A 20,614-nucleotide genomic window follows, 5' to 3' on the forward strand; every position below is an offset into this window, starting at 1 on the left:
TTCACAACCGCCCTCGACCATCGTCCCTCTATTGTCCTCCTCTCTCAAACTAGACTCCTGTGCTGATGCGGTGCGGCTTCCGAGATCTGTGTCTCCCGTGCGCAAGTACAGTCAGAGACGTCATATGCAACTCTGGTCGTTCAAACATATCCCATACAGACAGTCCATTTGCAAGTGTGGTATCTGATGTTGGGCATCGGGTCTTTAACACAGTAACACAAATGAACCACACGTTCTTCGCTTCTAGTGGAGCAGTTCTCCTTTTCCACCATTGGCTTGTTTCTACCTTTTGCGGCTTTCTGCTTCACAGTATGAAGCTTACCTATGTTTTTGAAAGGTCTCTTCAAGACAGATGCTACAGTGAGCATGGAGATAGTAACGGTTAAGCAAGATCACTTACTTGCAGACGCCCGCAAAACGTGCAACAAGTGACAGTGGATGAGGAGAATTCTGGAAGGACATTCGATACGGTCATGTATTTGAAGAGACATATCAAACGGTATATATGTGAGCCACCTCTCCATATCGTCATATCGCATGTTACTTGCCAAATCCTATATACATTCTCCAGTCAGCTTTCTTTTTGGGAACCACAACAAAGTGTAGGGCGGAAGCCTAGACCTTGGCAGTATCGCTGCAGAATGTGGTCTTCGTCTTACAAAAGATATTGATCGCACTCTTTCCGGATGACACCTGCTGGGATGCCCACGGCAAGTATTCAGCAGGCAAAGTTGCCGAGCTTGCCGCGAACAGTGATGCTTGATAGCTTGCAGAAGAGTTGTCGATGAATCAGATCACAGACATTGGTCTCACAAGAATCATCGTCGAAGGTGCGTCCCCGTCGCATTCCTTCTGCGGGATTGTCGGCTGCGTCCGTGATGGAAATGTGATTGTTTCGGAAGAGAGCACCAACAGACACAGATTGTCTGTTCAGCTACTCACCGGTTGAATGGTTGGGGCGGTCAAGGGCTTCTGGAGTCGCCTATGACTCTGCATCTGCAGGGTTGCGGTGTCTTGCATGGAGACGAGACCCCGATCTCCCACTTACCACGAGTCACCAGAAGCAGATGTATCTGCAAAGAACGAACCTCGAAACCGGGAAATCATGATCTCTCTCTTAGCAATACCTTCGTCAAAAAGTCCCCAGTGTCTGTCTTGTAAGATCCATGAAAAAAAGGCATTGGGTTCCGTCTATGTTTCACAGCGTTTCCCTGCTTCTCCCATGATATCCTCCTGATTGGCACTTACTGATCTTCTTACATAGCATATTACTATTGCCAGTGGCATAATGATTGGTGTTTTGGTGCTTCTGCTAGCCGTCAGTCATCCCACAGATGCTCGCATGGAGCGTCGGTATCTTGAGCCAGACAGTGTTCGCGAGTAGCGATCCTCCATATGCAGCCACAGATGCTGACTCGGATATAGAAACGTATTCTCGAAGGGTAAACGGCCATCAAATTGGTCCTGGTTGTCAAGTGGAAGAGTTTTGTACGATGCTCCAATGATAGCACATCGGGTTACCACAACCAAATCGATTAAGTGCCAGCCTAGGGCTGGTGGACTTCTGTCAACTCATGCGGTCAGCTATGGCTCGTGAAAGTCAACGATTTCCCTTACCAGAGCCGATCACCAGCTGTGTCAGCTGCCGGGCTTGAAGTTCTTTGACCAACCATGCATGAACACATCCATGGCCTTGGAGAGCAGCCATGAAGCAGTTCCCTGACCACAAGACCTCCGAAGATGAAAACCATGGACTTCGAAAAAGGCCGGAATGTATTATGAGACAACAACTTTAGCTGGTCACATCTGAAGCCGCACTGGGTATTGACCTCCGTCGGCTTCCGCGAGATATTGTCATACCCGGTCTCACGTGTCTTGAGGTGTGGTAAAGGCAAGCCACTTGGCCTTGTTCCGCATCATAGTGGTATGATGATGTTATGGCTCCGCCTAATTTCATAAAAATACAGGCCATGGATGTTGTTGGGCATCATCGCTGCGTTAGCGTTTTTTCCATCGGTTTCTCGTCGAAGTTTGGGGGGGTTGAAAATGGGTTTAAGATGGAGCTCATCTCTGTCATTTCTGATAGATCTTGGGGCCCAGAGATCTTCAACTTCGGTGATCCAGCCCAGGTTTCTATCAACCTACGGAGACTATGACTTCACACGTGAGTATACTAGCCTCAATCATTGCTTCGTAGACAGTGCTAACTTTTTCCAGGGCCATCACGCAAGGTCCACAACCAGCTTGCATGGCGAGGGCTATGGTGAACGACATCATAGAAGCAGCGGCAGAGATTCCAAGCACAAGTCATCGTCAAAGAAAAGCTCGACCGCAACCTACAACTCTCAGTTTTCAGTCGAGCCTGTGTCCTTCCTGTTCTCGGTGATTGAATACGAGGTTTCCTACGGCAACTCGCCTGCCCCCAGGGATCAATGGGACAATACTTTGCCGCCGTTGACTAGAAATGGTTACCGACTTAACAACGAAGCGCCTGTCTTTCGGTACAGAGATGGAATCGTATCCGAAGCCCCCGAGTATGCGTGGCGCAGGTTGGTCGAGGGCCAACCTGGCGGAATCTACAGGCATGAGCATGGCCAGTTCTTGGGTCAAGCTTTCCACTACAAGGCACACAGCATATTTGCCTGCTCACCATGTCTCCCCTTCATTATTGCCGACGGAGACATATCCCTTTACAATAGCTACATGCGTAATGTGGGCGAGCATGGGACCAACGCCTATGTCGAAGACTCGGCCCGTTGTTGGCACATGCTACACTTCGACCACAACAATGGCATTTCCCAAGCGAATGGTGAATCGTATGGGCACCCCTGGGTTGCTGGCAGGAACCCATCATGGATGCCATCTTTGGTACCTAAGGTGTTCAGGAACCACAAAGAGCCACAGACGCTGTCTCGAGGCCTTTCTGGAGAAATCTCCATCGTAATTGGTCTCATGGCCTTTCACAGTCCGCCACGCTATCCTGGTTGGGTGTTTGAACAACAGTGGTGGACGCACAACTTATGGCAAGGACCTAACTCAGCACCAGTATACTGTGAGCCTCTCAAGTCATCGCCCGCATTTCATTTGACTATTCAACAACTGACCTTAATTAGACCCCCCTCAAGCTGACGCAATTCCCCGCGGGTTCCTGGTCCATGTGTGTCTGGATCTCTATCAAGCTCCCGGAGTATCCCCCGAACACTATAGTGAACATTACGCAAATCAGACTGCAAGTATCAGTGAGTTTGAGGCTGATAGAGCATGGGTTCGAGATGTCGGGACCCATTGATGGGCCACCAGTCTTTTCACCATGTTGTTCTTCTTTCTCTTTTTTCTTTTTTTTTTCTCATGCCTTGTTGCACTTGTCTGTATTTCGATCCTCCTTTTTCATTCTTTTTTTTTTGAGTCAGTATTCTTTGCATTTAGGTATTACCCCCGTCTGTTGCACCCATCAAAACCACTCACGGCAGGCTGAGAAGTGGATGATGATCGTCTTTTATTTACTTTACCCCTGACTGTTTCTTACCTTCGTACTTACTTCCTTCTATTACGCGATGCCTGTGTCAGCCAGTCTTTTGTACATACTTTCTTCCCCCCACCTTTGCCGTAATGTTAGCCTGAAGTTGGGCTTGGACAAAGAGAGGGCTGGGCTGCTCGTCCAACCAATATTCGGGGGCAAAAAGGGGGGAGGCCCCTTTCGATTCAGTACTAACTTGTGTTTCTTTGTTGACTTTGCGGGATTTTGAGCCTTATCGCGGAATTTGGTTGCATATGGTAACATAGGTCATCGAGATAGTTTTTTTGCATCCTTTCTTTCTTTAACGATGCCAGTCTCCTGTACACGTAGGGTCTGGAATATAATTTGTTTCTCGCTTGTCAGTTCGTTCACAGTAAAGGAGGAGACGGCTATAGGAATACGAATGACCACCCATACATCATTTGTTTCACTCGAGGATGACGACCCGGGCGCACTAATCTGATTCATGCGAGCCCAACTTCTTAACCTTTTTTGGACCACCACTGCATTGATCCCTGACAGGATTGTGTTCATGCAGAAATATTATATCGAATATTGTTTGACATGGACGTCATGTTGCGGTGTGTGACACCTACGTATCATCTACCTATAAACCAGCCGTTTCTCCCTTCTACTTCGTCCATCCATGTCGTGTCAGGGCCATCATTACTATACATGCGCCATAAGTCTCTCCTCTCGTTTTACCCCATCTGTACATTGAGCCACGGACCTGGGATGTCGTCGTCCTGGGCAGGGCATATCTCGTCGACCTGGAGGGGTAGGAACCGAGGACAGCCGATGTGTTCAATGAGGCAGCCAGAATTCATACCTGTCCTGTGGCCGCTCCCTTCATGCCCCAGCTGGGTAGGTAATTGTAGGTCTTCTGTTCCACCATCTGTTGTTTGTTAAAAAAAAAAAAAAGGCTTCTTCTTGCCCGTATCCAAGTCCTCGTCGTTCATACCGCGTCAGGCAATCTGACGGCGATATCTCCTGACTGCGTAATGTACCTGACCCAAGGCAAGGAGGGGTATTGTAGCTGTTTCAAATCGTCAGTAACTAGGGGGCACAGGTGCTCGAGGAAAAAATTAGAGGGTAAAGAAAAAAAAATACCTTTGGCTCCGTAATCTTCAAATACCGCACCTGAATCCCGCTCGTGGTGAAATATGGAATCTCAAACTTGACCTGAATCGGCCTCTTGGCTCCCTTCCCGGGGGCACCGACACCACCCATACTGCCACCAAATCCACCCGTCATGCCACCGCCGTGCTCATCGTCGCCCCTCACACTAGGAAGACCCAGCTCCGCGCGCATCAAAAACTCCTTGCCGCCGCCAAACTGCTTGATCTTCCACACGATGGCGCTCTTCTCGGGCGCGTAGTGCACGCTCCCCACGTTCGTCCGGAACCGCGGCGTGTCCGCGTCGTCGGGCACCGGCACAATGATCTCCACGTTGTTGGCCGTCGAGCGGCGCTTGAACTGCGCGCGCGCTTTGAGCATGTACTCGATTCGCGAACCGGAATGGGACTCGACCACGCACTCGACCCAGATCAGGGGTTTGACCTGGGTGTTCAAGCGGTAGGACATGAGCTCGAACTCGCCGTCGGGCGGGATGAAGGAGATGGTGCGGTCGTTTTCGAAGCGCGACAGGCGCACGCACTGGTGGAACTTGACGTCTTCCATCTCAATGGCTTTTCCCCGCGTGGTGCGCCCCGTGGTCTCGAACATGACTTTGTCGTTTAGGCCCAGGCGCAGCTCGGGCATGCCGGAGAGGTAGCACTTCATTTTGATGGCACCGAGGATTTCGGAGCGCAAGACGTTGCCGTTGGCCGAGACCAGCAGGTTGAGGGATTCGATCACGTCGAGGAACACTTCGTTCTTGCGGTAGCGGATGCCTTCGGATCGCCATGAGACGGCGTTGGTGACGGCGATGGGCGGGCGCGCTTGGATTTCGAGCTTGTGCGACTCTTGGGTGATGTACTCCTGCAGGATCTTGGACTCGGTCGTTTGCGGGTAGCCGAAATCCATCATCTCGTCCAGGAGCTCGTAGATGATGACGAAGTTGTCCCGGATCGATTCCTCTTCCAACGCTTTGAAGTACTCGGTGAAGACCTCGACGATCTTGTGCAGGAAGAGCAGGATCTCGGCGGCGTTGGTGTTGCGTTTTGTGAGGGCGAGAAGGTACAGGTTATTATGGCGGATGTAGAGGTACTATATATATGTAACGATCCAAAGAAGTGTTCAGCAATTCTGTGGCCCAAGAGGTTCTCGCAGCAGCAGCAGCGGCAGCAGGGTGGACGACGACGACAACGGGCTTGTAGATAACATACGTTGATACCCTCGTGGGAAAAGCATGGTGGTACGGCGGACGACTCTTCTTCGGCTTCGCTTAATAGAATAGGGAACTTTTCGACGGCGGACATGGGAATATCACCGCGGTAGTTACGGGCAAGGAGGGTCTAAGTGAGGGCGCATTGGGCGGTCAGCTTTGGATGCTTTGCTGTGGATTTCGCGACACCATCAGATGAGCATTTTCCCACCTTGCCCTTGAGATCTAGAAAGAAAATGGCGGACGCCATGGTGGGCGGTCGTGTCTGTTATTGTCTGGGGAGATTGAGTGTAGAAAGTTGTTGTTGTTGTCGTCGGCGTCGGCGTCGTGGTCGAGAAGAAGGTGTTGACGGAAACGGAGGAGGGGCACTGGTGATACAAGGCGCAAGCTACGATTAGGGGGGGTATCGAGTAGGCGCGAGCGCCAAAAGTGAATTCGAACTCGGTTCGTCAATGGGCTATAACATGCGCCGTGGGTGGTTGAAGTCCCGTCGAGGAGCTGAAGGTCAAAAACTGAAAACAAAGTATCACAGTCGTTGTTGTTTATCAAAGGTGTAGCGCGGGCGAGCCACGATATCCTACAACTGAGGACGAGTGTGCAGTTGCCGCTATCAATAGGTCGCGACAAGTGGTGACAAGCGATGGTGCATCCAGATCTCGAAAAGCACAGGCCAAGAACACCCTGGCAGCCAGCAATGCCAGCCCAGACCAGAGCTCACAGCACCAAGCAGCAATCTGATGCCAAGCACTCGTGGTCAGCGAGCTTCCCCTTTGTGACAAGTCTGAGGTGGAAGCTTCTTCAGCTTCAGCTGTCGGTCAGCTGGCCCCCATAGCCTTGCCAGGCTCTCGGTCACATCCACACCCAAGAGAGAAAGGCTTGGCATGTTTTGGCAGGGTCGAAGTTAAACAGTTTCCATTCCATGCTGCCATTCCATTTCCGTGACGGGAGCATCATCAGAGAATCGGGGTTAATTGGTCTCCAGCCCAGCTGTTCAAGCTCTCTAGGTCATCGTCGTCGGCGCAAGACCCAACAAGTGTTCCGATGGAAGGAAGTGGGGCAGACTTTCGAGTCTCTTTCCCATCGGCCCCAGCTGAACTTTTGTCCGTCTTTCGAGGGAAAAAAAAAAAAGGTCTGTGCTTCTCTGGCAGATCCACCCAAAATTTCTCCGTTCCTCCCGTCGCAAGTATTTTAGAGAAACCCTCCCGTCGTTTTCAATCTTGCACCTTTTTTCTCCTCTTTTTCTCTTCAACGCGTCCTCAGACAGTGCCGAACATCGCAAATGCACATCGGCTCCGGCATTCTGTCGGGGTTCGAACCGTGTCCTATGGTGATTCTGCGATTTCGCGACGCGGAGAAGAAGGGGATTGATTTCTTCAAATGGCTCCATAAGAGCTGCCCATGTATGTTGTCTTCCTTTGGGAAGATGACCAAAATTACTAGGGCGGCGTCAGAGGTTCCACACATTCCATCATCGTAGAAGTTTTTTGCTTGGTGTTTTGAACCTTTTTGTGTGTCTTGACGTTGATCGTTGTGCTGCGCGCAAAGTGCCATATTTCATCATCGTTTTCCGTCGCCGGACACCCACCCACCCGTTTTGCGGTATGTACACGCCGGCCGGCCGGTAAATCTCATGCTTGGGATCGGAGCAGCCATTCCTTCGTTCCTTGGCCGAAGGGGACGGGCGACGGACCAAAACTTGGAAGCGGACCTGTTCAGTCGGCCCGTTGCGCTCGGCATGCTCTCCCTCTCCGGTTGATTAGTGATCGATATCACCACACACACTGCCGAAAGTCAATGCCGTAGTCAGTGCCGCAGTCAGGAGCGTTTCACCGGCTCAGCTCCTAAGAAACGCCAAAATCCGCACGTGATGATCCAGCTATTGGTCTCGGTGCTCCCAATCCCGTGGCGCTGGTAGTGGTGGTCTTTTCGTTCCTCGCCGGTGAGCCAGTCGACCAGCCGTGCCAGCCATGCCAGGCAGTTAGACTGACATCTGTCTCTGGACGAGACATCCCATCTCGGCAGCTTCACTGAGTCAACGTCTTTCCCCCTTATTTTTTTCTTCTTTCTTTTTTCTCCCTCTTGTTCCTCGCTTGATTAGTGCGGCTGGACCCCTGGACCCTTATTTTCGGGGAGAGCAAGACAACAAATCCGCAACATAGGAGGAGTATAGACATGAAAAGCCTGGTTTGAATGTCAGGAACGCCTACAATCACGATGTTCTGGAATGCGGATTTATCCAACAACCCGCCACTAGTGATGCTGGCCGTGTCCGGAAAAGCCTGAAAGGCTGCCTGCTGGTGTGGACATTAGTCTCATCAGTGTGAGTCGTGGGGAGGGATTGGAGTAGGAGCTTCGATATGGTGCAGGGAAACAGAAAGTGGCCGTGGGAGAACCGACAGTCTTTCGCCTTGCATGTGATGGTGGATCGACAGGCTATCCCTGGGACTGCGACAAAGGGTTTGCAGAGTAGACTAGTCTGTCTTCCGTTTTGGTGGCTTATGTCCGTTTATTTTACCTAACACATGCTGGATACGATAGGCGATTTTGCCCCAAGTCGCCAAAAGTTGCTGTCTTGAAAATAAAACTCGGTCAAAAGTTAGGGCGGTAAGACGGTACGAGACTTGGAGGTGTAAACCTGCTATATGAGCTTCGTGATGAGCTAGTAGTAAATGACAGTGGTTGTTCAGTTGTATAGATCATCAACATGGCTGTTGGCGATCGGCAAGCACGGATGGATACCGTTGCAGCTGGCAGATGTCTGATATCATTGTATGTCACTATATCCATGTTGCTGGAATTGTTGGGATGCAGTTGGTGAGATGATGCCGATCGTACCGTCGAGGCTCGTCATCATCAATTCACATGCTTTCTAAGGCCATGTTTGTGTGCTGTCTCTTTCTCCCACTCCCGTTTCGCCAGTCCCGTTTTCGTGATATGTGGTTCCAACCTGACGTCCGAAAGCAGAGCGCCTCACACTGTCAGTGGTACTTGGACCCCACGGCGATCGGTTGTTGTGACGGTCAAGGGAGGGACAACAGTGCCAAAGGGAACGTTTGAAAGTCAAGGGGCCAAGAGGACGAGGGATTCGCGATAGCAACAAACCTCATAATGAATGGCGTTCTTTGCGCTTTTACCCCAGCCCAGCAGCACCCATTGAATCCAGCGCAGAGTTGCAGCTCGGCGTATGGGGTACATACAGCGTACATAGCACCTACATGGGCGGTATACGTAGCAGCAGCTAATGCAGAGCATCAGGGCACGTCAACGTGCACAGTTGCAACGGGTCCGCGATGGGGTCAATCATGTCTAATACCGATTGTGAAATGGCATCGCCAGTGTAATTAAGGGTCTCGTTACTAGAGTGTTGGACTGGCCAGCAAGGCTAGTAAGATGGGGATTGGATGTGAAAACAGCTGAAAGCCACGACAGCTACCCCAATGCGGATTGCCCAACAGCATTGGGGGAGGGGAACGGAACAAACCACAGCTACGTTGGACGTCCAGTTTGTATCTAGACAATTGAGCACAAGAGTGGCAGCAATGATTAATTCCAGCCTCGGAGATAGCTGCATTTTGTGGCCGCCTGACCTCGACGTGGCGTTGCCCTTTGGCACTAAGAAGACCAAGAAACAACACCATGGAATGTTTGTTGGGAGGAACCCACCTAAGTACAGATTCACGTCATGTATCCAATTCTTGGGAACGGATGCCAATTAAACCATTTCCGAAAACTCGGGAGGCCCTTCTTACATGGGTAGTCGGATTGGTCTCGCATAGTCAGTCACGACATGCTTTGAAAGGAATAACAAGCTCGAACGATAATTACGGAGTCAATCGATGGGCTCATTCATGTACGAGAAAGGGTGAAAAGGTCCATAAGTAGCAGCGACTATGGAAGGAAATGGGGCTTGTGATTCCCACGTGCTTTTCCGCTTTGATGAGCTTCTTCCATCTCCGTTTTTCCAGTTTGGCCCCCCACGGTGCAAAGTCTATGCACGAGCATTGATACACTATCAGATGCCGCCCTGTCTCTCACTGACATCTGATATCTTTGAAGCTCACATGGAAAACAAGTTGAGACAATTCGCACAGTCCAGTCTAGTGTAACGAACTTGAAGTAACGAAGTACAGTATCCATCATTGACTCCAGGCCAAGACGGGCGCTACAAACCGTCCTGTCATCCCACCGTCTTCCACTACACGTAGGTACAGGGCACAAAATGTCACCGAGCGTGACTGCCAGAGCATGTGAGGTGAGTGGTCCGCCCTTTTTTTTTGGTGAGTGTTTAGGTCCTCTCCCGTCTCGTCGAATCCTTCCTTCATGTTTCCCGGGGCATGTTTCCATCCATTGGCTTTTCTTCAAGCACTTTTTGATGTTCGACACCACCACCACGCCATTTTTACCAACAACCAACTTAACCCTCACCGAACTTGGATCTTGTTGTTTTCTTGGGAGTCTCTGTTTCTTCCTTGCTTCTCCGCATACCTAACGTTTAGGCGACATTCCCTTCAACAGCGATAGTGGTTGAAATAGGGACCTTGTCTCAAGCATTGACAACCCGCGATCCAATTCTTTTTCCGGTCTTGAAGTCTGCGCTTCCCAACACAGCATCCATACTTTTTTTTTCTCTCTTTCTCTGCATCGGCAACTCCATCCGCCGCCGCGCTTCCACTTTTGCCACCTCGAAAAAAAAAAAACCGAACCTTTTGGGCCCATCCAGTCTCAATTAAACCGCATCTACCGCACGGCGGCTCCGTTCAGAAGCTCCGACGCTTGGACACATCAGACAACATCCGTACATAAGGCCCGTTGGCAGCACGTCTCTTGTTGGGCGGCACATGTCAGAAAGCACAGCAGCGATTGCCTCGACCGATTCCACTTCGACCCTGCACGACTGAGTCGCGACTCCGCTGGAATTGGCTTTCACAGCCAGCGCATTGTCCTCAAGTACGAAATCAAGTTAGCGACGAGGGTGCGGATACGAAAAAGTGGAAACTCGGTAGCCGGCAACAGCGAATCTCAACGTTGGAAATCGTCCGGGTGACGGCACCATCCGAGCCAGGTAGCATGGAACATCATCATCATCATCGTCACATGCACTCGCCGTCGTCGCAGCAGCACGAGCACCAGCAGCACCAGCAGTATCAGCAACCACCGCAACACCACCAGCATTATGAAGCACATCAACATCAACAACAGCACCAACACCACCAGCAACAGCAACAGCAGCATCCTGTACCGGTCCCCAAACAGGAGCAGGCCGACAACACCTCGGCTCCTGTCCTGTCTGCCCTGCCTGCATACCCGACGCTGCCCCCTATTTGGGACTCGACGCACTCGCCCGCACTGAGTGCATCTTCGTCGTCCACAATGCAGGCTTCGGCTTCTTCCTTATCCTCGCTGCCGCCGCTTGTTCTGCATCCTCCCTCAAACGGACTACAGCCCAACAAGCCACGATCACGCTCGCCATCGTCAAACCGTTTCCAGACCCGTGAGCCGGCACCATTATCGCTCTTTGATGGCAGCCCTACGACCGAACTTCCCCCTATTCAGCTGGACCGCAAAAGGAGCAGCTCGGATCATTCTCTCCCTTCGATAGCCTCGCTCAATGTCGGAAGCTCGTTGCAGCCAACGCCAACACCACAACCTCCTCCAAAGTTCGTCTGGCCCAACTCCAACCCATTGTCAGCCTACTATGCTGAGAGTGACAACGATGGACGTGGCGCATCTCCCCAGCAGCGTCATGACCGAAGATCGACCAGTGTCAGCCTGGATGATCCGCAGGTCATGATGGCCATCTCCGCCCTGAACGAATTGAAAACCGGTATGTTTCTCGCAAGCACATGTAGCATTCTATCAGCTCCTAACAATGGGTCCCCAGATTCAGTTTCTTCCCCTCCCAACCGTAATGCGCCACTGCGTCGTGGGATGACGGACCAGAACCAAGAACCCGAGCCTCTGTTGTCGCTAATAACTACAGCCCATCCCATTATCGAAAGCACGGTACAGCGATCTTCTCACCTCTATACAAAGACTAAGAACTTCTCTCCCCGCATCAGATCAGGCCTCGAATACGTCGAGGGCTCGCTAATACCTGTCGCGGACACGGTGAACAATGTCGGTCGCAGAACCGGGATCGAGTCCGGCGTCAGATGGATTCTTGGAAAGCGGACCAAAAGTTCCAGTGATACTCGTGAGAGTGGCCAGAACAAGCGACATATGACTTCGAGACCAACAAACGGTACAGGGGGCGAGGCACGGTTCTCAGAAGCTCCCACTGCTGATGCATCCCGCCGGACTTCGGTCAGCACCATTGAGACGTTGCCCGCCTATGACGACCAGCGATCGCCAGCTTACTCTGAGACGGTTGAACAAAATGGCCAAGCAGTCGATCCAAAGTCGGCTCTCCATGCGCAGCTGGGGAACGGACGGGTCCAGGTGACCACGTCCAGTCTCAAGGAGACCATGAAGGAAGAAAGTTTACGTTCGCTCAAGTATGTGCTTGAGACGTTGAGGGATGTGACCAACACGCTCCAGCAGGGCACCAACGAGTTGAGCTCAGTACTTGATCAGTATGACAGGTCGACAACCAGGAGGGATGGTGAAGACCATGTCATGACCAACGGGTCCGCGCCGGAAGAAGATCGTACGCGGCTGGTGGAGCGTATGACTGAACTTCGGAAGAGCATTTACTCCAACATTAAGGACGTCTCTTCGGTTGTTGCCAATTACACTGGCGCTGCCTTGCCCGAAAATGCCGGCAACCTTGTTCGGCACCATCTGCTCAGCCTGCCCATGGTCTGGAGTCAGGCTAGCAAAACCACTACCTCGAGCGAGCAACCAAACACGCAAGACCCGAATGCACTTGTGCGCAAGGCTGCCAAGGTGGCTCTCTCTTTTAGCAAGGAGGGATTGCACATTTTCTCTCAGATCATGGAGATCATTCGTACCGCGACCGATCACGCGGAGGATTGGAGGAACAAGAAGATGAACCAAATGACCCCTACAAACGGCGCAGAGCAGGAGATTCGACCTTTGATTGACCAACCCCTTCCCCAGGTCGCTACCATCAATGGTGATATTCCCATGAGGTAGGGACTCTTGTGACATGTGAGGAAACCGCAGCGAGCATCTCTTGTTACAAAAATTTGTTTGTTATTGAAAAAAGAAGGATGGCTTCGGTGGTCAGGGGTTTCGGCGATTGAAAACTCATGTTATGACTAGAGCTTTTTGGTTGGCGTAAAGAGCTGGGCTTGGATAATTGGTTGGGATTTCAAAGAGACTTATGCCAAGTCTCGGGACATTGACAGTTATATACCACTTTTCTTTTCGTTTGTTTTATTAGTTGATCACATCCGGGGTGCCGACAAGTTCTGGCGTCTGGGAGTACTCTCCACACCACATTTCCCTTACTGGGACGGCGATCCTGGTCTATGTACATGGTTCATTTGTCCAAATTACCACTTCTGACTGTTTGTCGACGTTTCCATTTTCGATCTTGATCAATTCCAAAGCAGGCAGCTGAAATTGAAACTATCACAGCTCACTGGCTTCTTATCTTGCTTGCCTCCTTGACGAGGTTTCGTTTACTTTCAGGGCTCTCACCCATTCATTCCTTTCTCATATTTTCGAACAACCCAAGTGGAAATTTAAGATCAGTGCTAATGGCATCCATCCCTCGTTACCACCAAATTTCATGCCGTCTTCACTGCTTCTCACCTTCAACCTTCTCCTCACCCTTCTCCTCGTCTCCATATCCAAAAACCCCAAACCACCCAACCACACACCCCACCACCGGCCCCAAGCTCCGCACAATATGCAACCAATTCCACCTCCTCACCAACTCCCTCACCTCTTCCACATCACTCACCAACGGACCGGGTTCAATCTGTATCTCATTGAGCCTCATCAATTCCTTGTTGGTAGGGGACATGACGAGCAGCGTCAAGGGGCCGATGGCGAGCGTCGCAATGGCTGCAATGGCGAATAACTTGGAGCGTTTTTCATTCTTGCGCTGTTGAGTCTGAGTCTGAGTCTGCTTCTGAGTTCGAGGGGAAGAGGAGGAAAAGGAGGAGGAGGAGGAGGAGGAGCGGAGTTTATAAGCTGATAATCCGTAGAGAGAGGCGGTTAAAAAGGCCAGGGGAGGCATGGTGAGGGCGCCGTGATGGTAGAGGGTGGACCAGGAGGAGAGGAGGATCGGGGCGGTGGGGGAGGAGGAAGGGGAGATGATGGTGGGGATGGTGAGGAGGGGTATGGAGAGGAGGCAGCCTTTTTGTTTGGGGGGTGTTAGTTGAGGATGATGATTGGTGGGAGGGAGAGGAGGAGTATAAATTAGTGGTGGTGGACTTGCCGGAGAGGAAGGAGCCTGTCATTAGGCCCAGCTGGGCGCCAGTGAGGGCGGACATTTTCGGTTGGTGATGGTGGTTGGTGTCAGGACTGGAGTCGTCTTGTTGATATAGCTATATCACTGTTTGAGTATCGAGGTTGTAGATTTGGTTTTTGGACTGCAACTCAGAGGTAGCTGGTCGTGAGGTGAAAGTGTAGCTATGAAGCTTGAGAATAAAGACCAGGCTGATATATAGGTGCTCACGGGCCGCCGGGTGTGATGATACTGCCCGCTTCCTGGATGTCAGCTCCGAAGATGAAGGAGATAGAGCCCGAGTGACAGCTGATACAATGTAAGGCCCCCTGGGGGCTAAACATTGACTGACTACGCTTTTGATGTTTACAGGCACGATGCATGTGGATCAAGGAGAGAAATATCTCCTCAAGTTGTTGGTGAATCATTGCGTAATGTTTACACGATAACAAGCGCACATGACCGTAGAGGTACGCCTACCACTTACACTGGCTCACATTCGGAGTTTTCGCACGATGGAATCACAACATCCAACGCACCGGTTGTCCTAAGTTCGGGAAAACATTCTGCCCTCTCTTTCAGATATTCCGAGCTTCCTGTCATTTTCTCCAATTTCAGACATCCAAAGGATACGTTTTTAAGGAGCAATGGACAGTGCGGTCGTCGTTGGTCAACTAGTCTCATGAGGGCAAATGATCCCTGCTTGCCATGTGGGTACTCAAGGTCTAATTCTTGTACGAAACGTCAACAACCGTCAAATCGCGCCAGTGGTTTAGTGGTAAAATCCATCGTTGCCATCGATGGGCCCCGCGTTCGATTCGCGGCTGGCGCATGATAAACTCTATTTTTGGGGTTTTTTTCTATCTCTCCAACTCAAACCTCCTCGACAGCTTTTCTGGACACCACAGTGTTTGTTTGTTTTTCTTTTTGCTTTTGCCAGATGCTCTATTACAATGCCATACATCAGTCCCGTTCATCGCATTCTTCAAAGAGCGCTGGCTAAGATTTGTGTAGCAGATTCATCACACTTGAACCCACAGTTGGAGTGTGTCATGGCGTTGGTGTGTTGGGTCTTTGAGATTGTTTGAATCACAAGCATGATCTAGGCATATCTAAAGTGAACGTACTGAGCTCTACGCTTTATTATGCTGTATGGTAAAGATGTAGCCGCATACCCTTATTTGCCAGCTACCCCTTCTTCTTAGCCTAGAGCCCTTTGGTGATATATTATGTGCGGTGCACGTAATTAACAACGAGAAACGACAATAACAAACGAACCTGAAGATGTGAAGTCGCGATCACGCACTCGCCACTTGGTGGAACTAATCCCTGATTGCAATAATAGCAAGCCGTCGGCAATAGTGACCAAAGTGAGATTATAATGGAGAATGGAGAATGTCCGGATTGCGTTACGTCCTCAAGGTGGTCACTTGCAGTTAACAGGCGCAACGGCTTCCTATTCATTCCAATTCCTACTTCTGGAATTTCTTCAAGTACTATCCTCCTCATCAATAGTTCATGATAGGCCCTGGAATCAACACTCACGCTCTCCCTCCTCAACCCACCACCTAGGTACACATACGGCCGAGACGGCCTCTTCCACCCTCAGGGCAACCTTTAGTTTTTCAGAAAGCCCTTTACTCACCACCCTCCCTTATTCAAATCAACTCCTTCACCGGCAAAACCATCATCGTAACCGTCTCCAACATCGGCCTCAGCCTCAGTGTCGTTCACATGCTACATCTTACTGGAATTGAAGGTGGACATGTAGGGAACCCGCCGCCGACCGGTCTCAGAGCCATTGGGGAAAATGAACGCGCTGATGCCGTTGTTGATAGCGGGAAGGAGACTCTCAAGTTACTCTTGCACTCTCATTGACCGACAGCGAGTGGGAGAGAAACTCATCCAGTCGGCTGATGTGATTAAGGTGCGTTACGTTAAAAGTGTTTGAAGAAGAAAGAAGGAGAAGAAGAAAGAGTGGGAAACTGCGGTCGGGACAATCTGATTTTGTAGGCATCTGAACCTACCTACCTTGGATTGCGGGCAGGCGGGCAGGCAGATAGGCAGGTAGGCAGCACAGCGCACAGGCCCAAATGCTATCTGTCCTTCCACCAAGTGCTCCAACAGCGTCATCTTCATCTGGGACACGAGCTCGACCAATGCAGCTACGATCAGGACCAGTGTCCTGTTCTTCACCTCTCGCGTGAGCGCCAAGCTCGAAAGAGTTCCCTTGACATTCTTCTTCTTAATGCGGGCGTATCCCTCCTAACCGGACCATGACGCAGATTCAAGCAGGACGAGGGGAGCTCAACCGTCAATATGGTCACCGCCTCCCTTGTTGCCTTCTTCCTGTTTTTCCCAGACTCCGTGAAACTGCCCGTCTGTTCCCCGACCCTGTCAGTCCAGACCAACAACGACGGTCTTCTCACCTCCTTTGCTCACACACACCTACATCGACTTCCACCTCTCTCGCTCCGCGCCCGAGTGGCAGCTCTATACCTAGGTAACGTGCTCAACCCTGCCGACAGGCCAGAGGAAGAGGAAGATCACTTTTTCGACGACGAGTACGAGGACAGTGTAGATGAAGAGGAAGAGGATGAGGATGAGAGTTTCTTAAAAAACGCTGGAGTTTGAAGCGCGAGATTTGAATTGAAGGATACTTTCAACGCATACCACATTGCCTTTGCTAGTCAAACCACAGTTGAGAAAAAAAAAACTGTTGCCAACAACGCTGGAATCGTGGGAGCTAGTAGAGCTCACAGCTCTACAATTTGTGAATGGTCTCCAACATAAAGACATCTTGCAATCGCTTACACCATCTACACTCAAAGATCTCATCAGCCTGCCGGAGCACAAGACAACGGACTTACACGCGTAACGCTGAATGCCTTGATCGCTCGGATCAAGCCTTCATTTTCAAACTGCTTCAGTTTTTCGTTGCCCGCGCTGTGGCAGCTCACTACCCCGTTGAGAAAATGGGGGCGTCTAACCCGGTCTCGTCAAGTTAGGGATTTTCAAGTTAGGGACCTTCGCGGTAGCGATAGGGAAATTAATAATGAGGTTAGTGGCTAGGTCTACGGAGGTGGGAGGTAGAATGCTGGTGTATGCGGCTGATCAGGGAGAGGATGAGACGCATGGGAGTAATTTGTTGAATCGTATGGTGGATGAGGCGAGGAGGGGAAGTGCTGCAGGAGAGGATGTGGAGGGAGTCAAGGGAGAAAATGAAGGGGTTTGTATCGAGGGTTTGGAAGACTTTGGAGTTGTGAGGATAGCGAATGGCCAGGAGGTAAATCGGGTTATGTCGAAGATATCACCCCTCTAGTATCATTTCCTAAATATTAAGTCGTATCTGAAATGCCTTCGGCCTTCGATTAAAGCCTTTTCTTAGCCAAGATGTTCCATATCAAGTCTTCTTTAGATGTTCTGAGTTTATCACAGGCATAACAAAGTCCTGTATCTGCAGTTCAGATAGCATCAAAGGCCTTTTGGACAGGCAGGTATGTTTCATCAATAGTACAAAAGGAATAATTAATTCAAAAACATCCCTGGTGATACATCCTGAACAATGCCGGCTAACTAATACTACAAAATGCAATGCTACGGGTATAGGCCTTCTTCAGCGTCACTTCACTCGATCTCCTCAACAAGTTTGAATCTCTCCTCAGAGCTGTCGGCCCCCGTAGAACCAGCGGGAACCTCCAAGCCTCTCTTCACGATCCACTCGACCAAAGTCTCGAGCTTGTTGACCGTAAACATTCGAGGTTGCCTGGTCAAGAGCTGGGTAACTGGCATCGTCAGTAGTTCCTCCAGACTCTCCAAACGCTCATCAGGAGGATGCTCGGTAATGAATTCCTTCAAAAGGACCGCATTCCATCCACAACCCCAGGCGGATGCAACGTCCTTCTTGATATCATCACCAACATAAAGCTTCAACCAAGGAATGCTCTCATCAAACCTGCCGAGCTCATGGGTAACCGCTCTGCGAGCCAGCATCTCTCCTGCCTGCCACATGACCTTGTGTGGCTTTGACTCTTCAACGTCGTATGACATGACGGTAAAGTCGATGTCGTACGACTTGCCGTCGACAGGACGAGCGCTTTCAAAATGGGTGTCCTGCTTGGATTCTCTCTGGAAACGTAGGGGGCTGACGTCGAGGCCCAGAGAGGAAAGAATCCCGCCAACACGGTCATCTGAGTTGCTGATGACGCCCAGAACAACATGGTCGATGGAGGGGTTGTCCAACTTGCTGTTAGATTTATGATGCTTCAAAGACTGGAGAAGTTTGGGCATATTGGGCGCAGTCTTGTAGGCCTCGCGGGTAGAAAAATGCTGAAAGAGTTTGTGGCCCAAATCATCCAGCTGCTTTTTGTGAGCTGCGTTACTTAGACTGGGCTCAACGTCGACAAAGATATTCTTAATAACCTGCAGTGATATTTCAGCTTCAGTTCAGGAAACAGTCGAGTGAATAGTAAGAGCAACTTGAATCACCTTCATCCACCAAGCTTCGGGGTCCATGCCCTTAACATGCTTGCCGTAGTTGGGGTATTCTTTGGCGGCCGTGGTGATGCGGTCGTGAAGATAAACAGCCACAACATCGTCACTAGCGTGATGGAGACCGTTATCGCGCGCAAACTGACCGTACGTCTTGTGGACCGGTTCTTTGGGGGCATAGAGGGTCTCGAACGCATCAAAGCAGACGAGGAGGTTGTACTTGGGAGCCCGCGAGATACTCGCGGTTCTGGCAGCTTGGAGTATTCCACGCATAGTGATATTGCAACTGTGTAGAGCTTTGATGAAGTGATGTTCACTGGCGAACGAATGAATATAGATAAGGTAGGTAAATGAAGAGCTTATACTTGAGTCTTTATAGTCATCAAAGGGGTAACGGATGTGCCTAGTCTTGACGGGGAGTAACGGGGGCAAGGATGATTCACAAGTGGTATGAGGTCGAGAGTGTGGAAGATCGATCGATGATGTGGTTGGGTTTGAGATGCCTGGAAGCCGCTAAAAGTATAGTGGGGTACAGAGGGGAAGTGCAGCAAACAACAACCTTCGGCTTCGTCCGATCTTGGCTCTGACAACCTAACCTACGGGGACCATATACCTTGCTCACTTCAGTTGTCCAATCTTGCGGTCCATAAAATGGCCTTGTAGATAAATGCCATGAACCCGGGGTCCTCCAGATATGCGTCATTAAAGTGGCCAAGAGAGTTGTAGAATGACCGGCCGCCCTCGAACTCCTGGGCCCATGCAAGAGGGTGACGCTCGCCGTGTGTTCCTCCGGTATAAGTCTCTTCGTTAACCGCGAGGAGAATCTGGAGATGCGGGTTATCCCACGGGTTCGTCTTGAAGTTGTAGTATTCATCGAACCAGTCCCACTCCTTGTCCGTCGTCACACCGAACATTGTCTTCTTCCCCTCGCTCTCGTGTTGGGGTCTTTTAACAACAGTCAGGAGAGGATGGTCCATGTTGTTGACAACAGGCCGGATCTTGGCCATCTGGGGCTCTGGGTGGTCCTTGAAGACACCACCGATCAAACGGCCATACCACTCACTCGACTCCATAGCAAAGCTGGCGCAGTGGAGACCTATCACGCCACCGCCGGAGTGGACGAAACCCTTGAGTGCCTCGAGCTGGGAAGAATCGAGGAACTCGCCAGAGCATTGCAGAAGAATAATGACACGAAACTGCGAGAGCCCGGAGGGTGTGAATATCGTAGGGTCCTCGGTTGCTGTCGTACCAAACGGCTGGGAAGTGGTCAGGGAAGTTGCCGCAAGGTCTTCAAGAGCCTTTATGGAAGCCGGGATAGAGTCGTGGCGATAGGCTACGGTGCGAGAGAAGACCAACACCCTGATGGGTTCGGCTGAAGACATGGTTGACGTCTGGCGGTTTGTCTTGGGTCGAAGGAAAGACAGAATCATCGGGATTGGAGACCATGATATAAAACTATTGATTCTTCATCCTATAACGGGAGCCTATGTCGGTTCAGCCATGGCTTGCTTGTTCGGATGATGATCTCCATGCGTTCAAGTGCGGGGAACAAGACAGGACGAACTGTGGGGGCATGTACGCACTTTAATATAGTGGCCAAAGTGGGCCGACCGTTATGTTTCAAACTCGTCAACATGTGCCACGAGACTGTTTCATTTTACCTCTGAACATCGACATGAGAACCATCCAAATGGAAACCAACGACAAATCAAGATGTGAACAAACTGTTGGCTGGAATCCCCACTTTTTCAACGACTGGGTCAGCAAGGTTCCGGGGCTTATCAGCCTTCGATCCTTTCGTTTCCCCGATTGGGTTTGTCACCAAAAGCTTCGCCTGCGGCGGCTGAGCAAGGCACCAGTTTGCCTGTGGTCCAGCTGAAGGAATGCCAAGACGGTAAACCCTCGATATCCGATGTAGAAG

At 50.7% G+C, this 20,614-nt stretch overlaps 7 protein-coding genes and 1 non-coding gene across 8 annotated transcripts; 4 read left to right on the forward strand and 4 right to left on the reverse strand.

Moving 5' to 3' along the window:
• Positions 1-1,801: 1,801 nt before the first annotated feature.
• Positions 1,802-3,289, forward strand: B0T23DRAFT_433921 (uncharacterized protein; the record flags this gene model as incomplete). Its single annotated transcript, XM_062840477.1, has 3 exons — positions 1,802-2,164; positions 2,218-3,052; positions 3,114-3,289. Exons 1-3 carry the CDS (start codon positions 2,153-2,155, stop codon positions 3,287-3,289), a joined length of 1,023 nt encoding a protein of 340 aa, XP_062696587.1. The 5' UTR covers positions 1,802-2,152.
• Positions 3,290-4,400: 1,111 nt separating this feature from the next.
• Positions 4,401-6,288, reverse strand: B0T23DRAFT_4811 (AP-1 adaptor complex mu subunit APM1-like protein). Its single transcript, XM_062841336.1, has 4 exons — positions 6,055-6,288; positions 5,845-5,973; positions 4,628-5,725; positions 4,401-4,553 (listed from the first exon to the last, which is right to left on the reverse strand). Exons 1-4 carry the CDS (start codon positions 6,091-6,093, stop codon positions 4,473-4,475), a joined length of 1,347 nt encoding a protein of 448 aa, XP_062696588.1. The 5' UTR covers positions 6,094-6,288; the 3' UTR covers positions 4,401-4,472.
• Positions 6,289-10,735: 4,447 nt separating this feature from the next.
• On the forward strand, positions 10,736-13,027 carry B0T23DRAFT_4862 (clock-controlled protein 8). The gene is made up of 2 exons (XM_062841344.1): positions 10,736-11,667; positions 11,725-13,027. Exons 1-2 carry the CDS (start codon positions 10,911-10,913, stop codon positions 12,936-12,938), a joined length of 1,971 nt encoding a protein of 656 aa, XP_062696589.1. The 5' UTR covers positions 10,736-10,910; the 3' UTR covers positions 12,939-13,027.
• Positions 13,028-13,395: 368 nt separating this feature from the next.
• B0T23DRAFT_433925 (uncharacterized protein) lies at positions 13,396-15,256 on the reverse strand (the record flags this gene model as incomplete). Its single annotated transcript, XM_062840478.1, has 2 exons — positions 13,396-14,111; positions 15,241-15,256. 2 exons carry the CDS (start codon positions 15,254-15,256, stop codon positions 13,549-13,551), a joined length of 579 nt encoding a protein of 192 aa, XP_062696590.1. The 3' UTR covers positions 13,396-13,548.
• B0T23DRAFT_t9 lies at positions 14,964-15,034 on the forward strand. The gene has a single exon. It is a non-coding gene; the product is annotated as a tRNA-Gly (tRNA).
• A 1,115-nt stretch (positions 15,257-16,371) lies between the features above and the next one.
• B0T23DRAFT_368883 (uncharacterized protein) lies at positions 16,372-16,842 on the forward strand. Its single transcript, XM_062836480.1, has one exon. The coding sequence runs from the start codon at positions 16,522-16,524 to the stop codon at positions 16,834-16,836; it is 315 nt and encodes a 104-aa protein (XP_062696591.1). The 5' UTR covers positions 16,372-16,521; the 3' UTR covers positions 16,837-16,842.
• Positions 16,843-17,590: 748 nt separating this feature from the next.
• On the reverse strand, positions 17,591-19,141 carry B0T23DRAFT_4889 (uncharacterized protein). The gene is made up of 2 exons (XM_062841351.1): positions 18,691-19,141; positions 17,591-18,624 (listed from the first exon to the last, which is right to left on the reverse strand). The coding sequence occupies exons 1-2, from the start codon at positions 18,964-18,966 to the stop codon at positions 17,830-17,832; spliced, it is 1,071 nt and encodes a 356-aa protein (XP_062696592.1). The 5' UTR covers positions 18,967-19,141; the 3' UTR covers positions 17,591-17,829.
• A 175-nt stretch (positions 19,142-19,316) lies between these two features.
• Positions 19,317-20,075, reverse strand: B0T23DRAFT_391636 (class I glutamine amidotransferase-like protein; the record flags this gene model as incomplete). The annotated part of the gene is made up of 1 exon (XM_062837952.1): positions 19,317-20,075. One exon carries the CDS (start codon positions 20,073-20,075, stop codon positions 19,317-19,319), a length of 759 nt encoding a protein of 252 aa, XP_062696593.1.
• Positions 20,076-20,614: the final 539 nt, after the last annotated feature.

Source organism: Neurospora hispaniola, assembly GCF_033458365.1.
Source record: "Neurospora hispaniola strain FGSC 10403 chromosome Unknown B0T23scaffold_1, whole genome shotgun sequence".
Taxonomy (NCBI): domain Eukaryota; kingdom Fungi; phylum Ascomycota; class Sordariomycetes; order Sordariales; family Sordariaceae; genus Neurospora; species Neurospora hispaniola.

What these genes read in the sequence shown, in the direction of transcription:
- B0T23DRAFT_4811 (XM_062841336.1), bottom strand. Translation starts at nt 6,093, where the DNA reads ATGGCGTCCGCCATTTTCTTTCTAGATCTCAAGGGCAAG. An exon ending in TTCTAGATCTCAAGGGCAAG is followed by an intron (nt 5,974 to 6,054) that starts GTGGGAAAATGC and finishes GCCCTCACTTAG; the next exon opens with ACCCTCCTTGCCCGTAACTA. An exon ending in TTTCCCACGAGGGTATCAAC is followed by an intron (nt 5,726 to 5,844) that starts GTATGTTATCTA and finishes ACATATATATAG; the next exon opens with TACCTCTACATCCGCCATAA.
- B0T23DRAFT_4889 (XM_062841351.1), bottom strand. Translation starts at nt 18,966, where the DNA reads ATGCGTGGAATACTCCAAGCTGCCAGAACCGCGAGTATCTCGCGGGCT. An exon ending in CCGAAGCTTGGTGGATGAAG is followed by an intron (nt 18,625 to 18,690) that starts GTGATTCAAGTT and finishes ATATCACTGCAG; the next exon opens with GTTATTAAGAATATCTTTGT.
- B0T23DRAFT_4862 (XM_062841344.1), top strand. Translation starts at nt 10,911, where the DNA reads ATGGAACATCATCATCATCATCGTCACATGCACTCGCCGTCGTCGCAG. An exon ending in CCTGAACGAATTGAAAACCG is followed by an intron (nt 11,668 to 11,724) that starts GTATGTTTCTCG and finishes ATGGGTCCCCAG; the next exon opens with ATTCAGTTTCTTCCCCTCCC.
- B0T23DRAFT_368883 (XM_062836480.1), top strand. Translation starts at nt 16,522, where the DNA reads ATGGTCACCGCCTCCCTTGTTGCCTTCTTCCTGTTTTTCCCAGACTCC.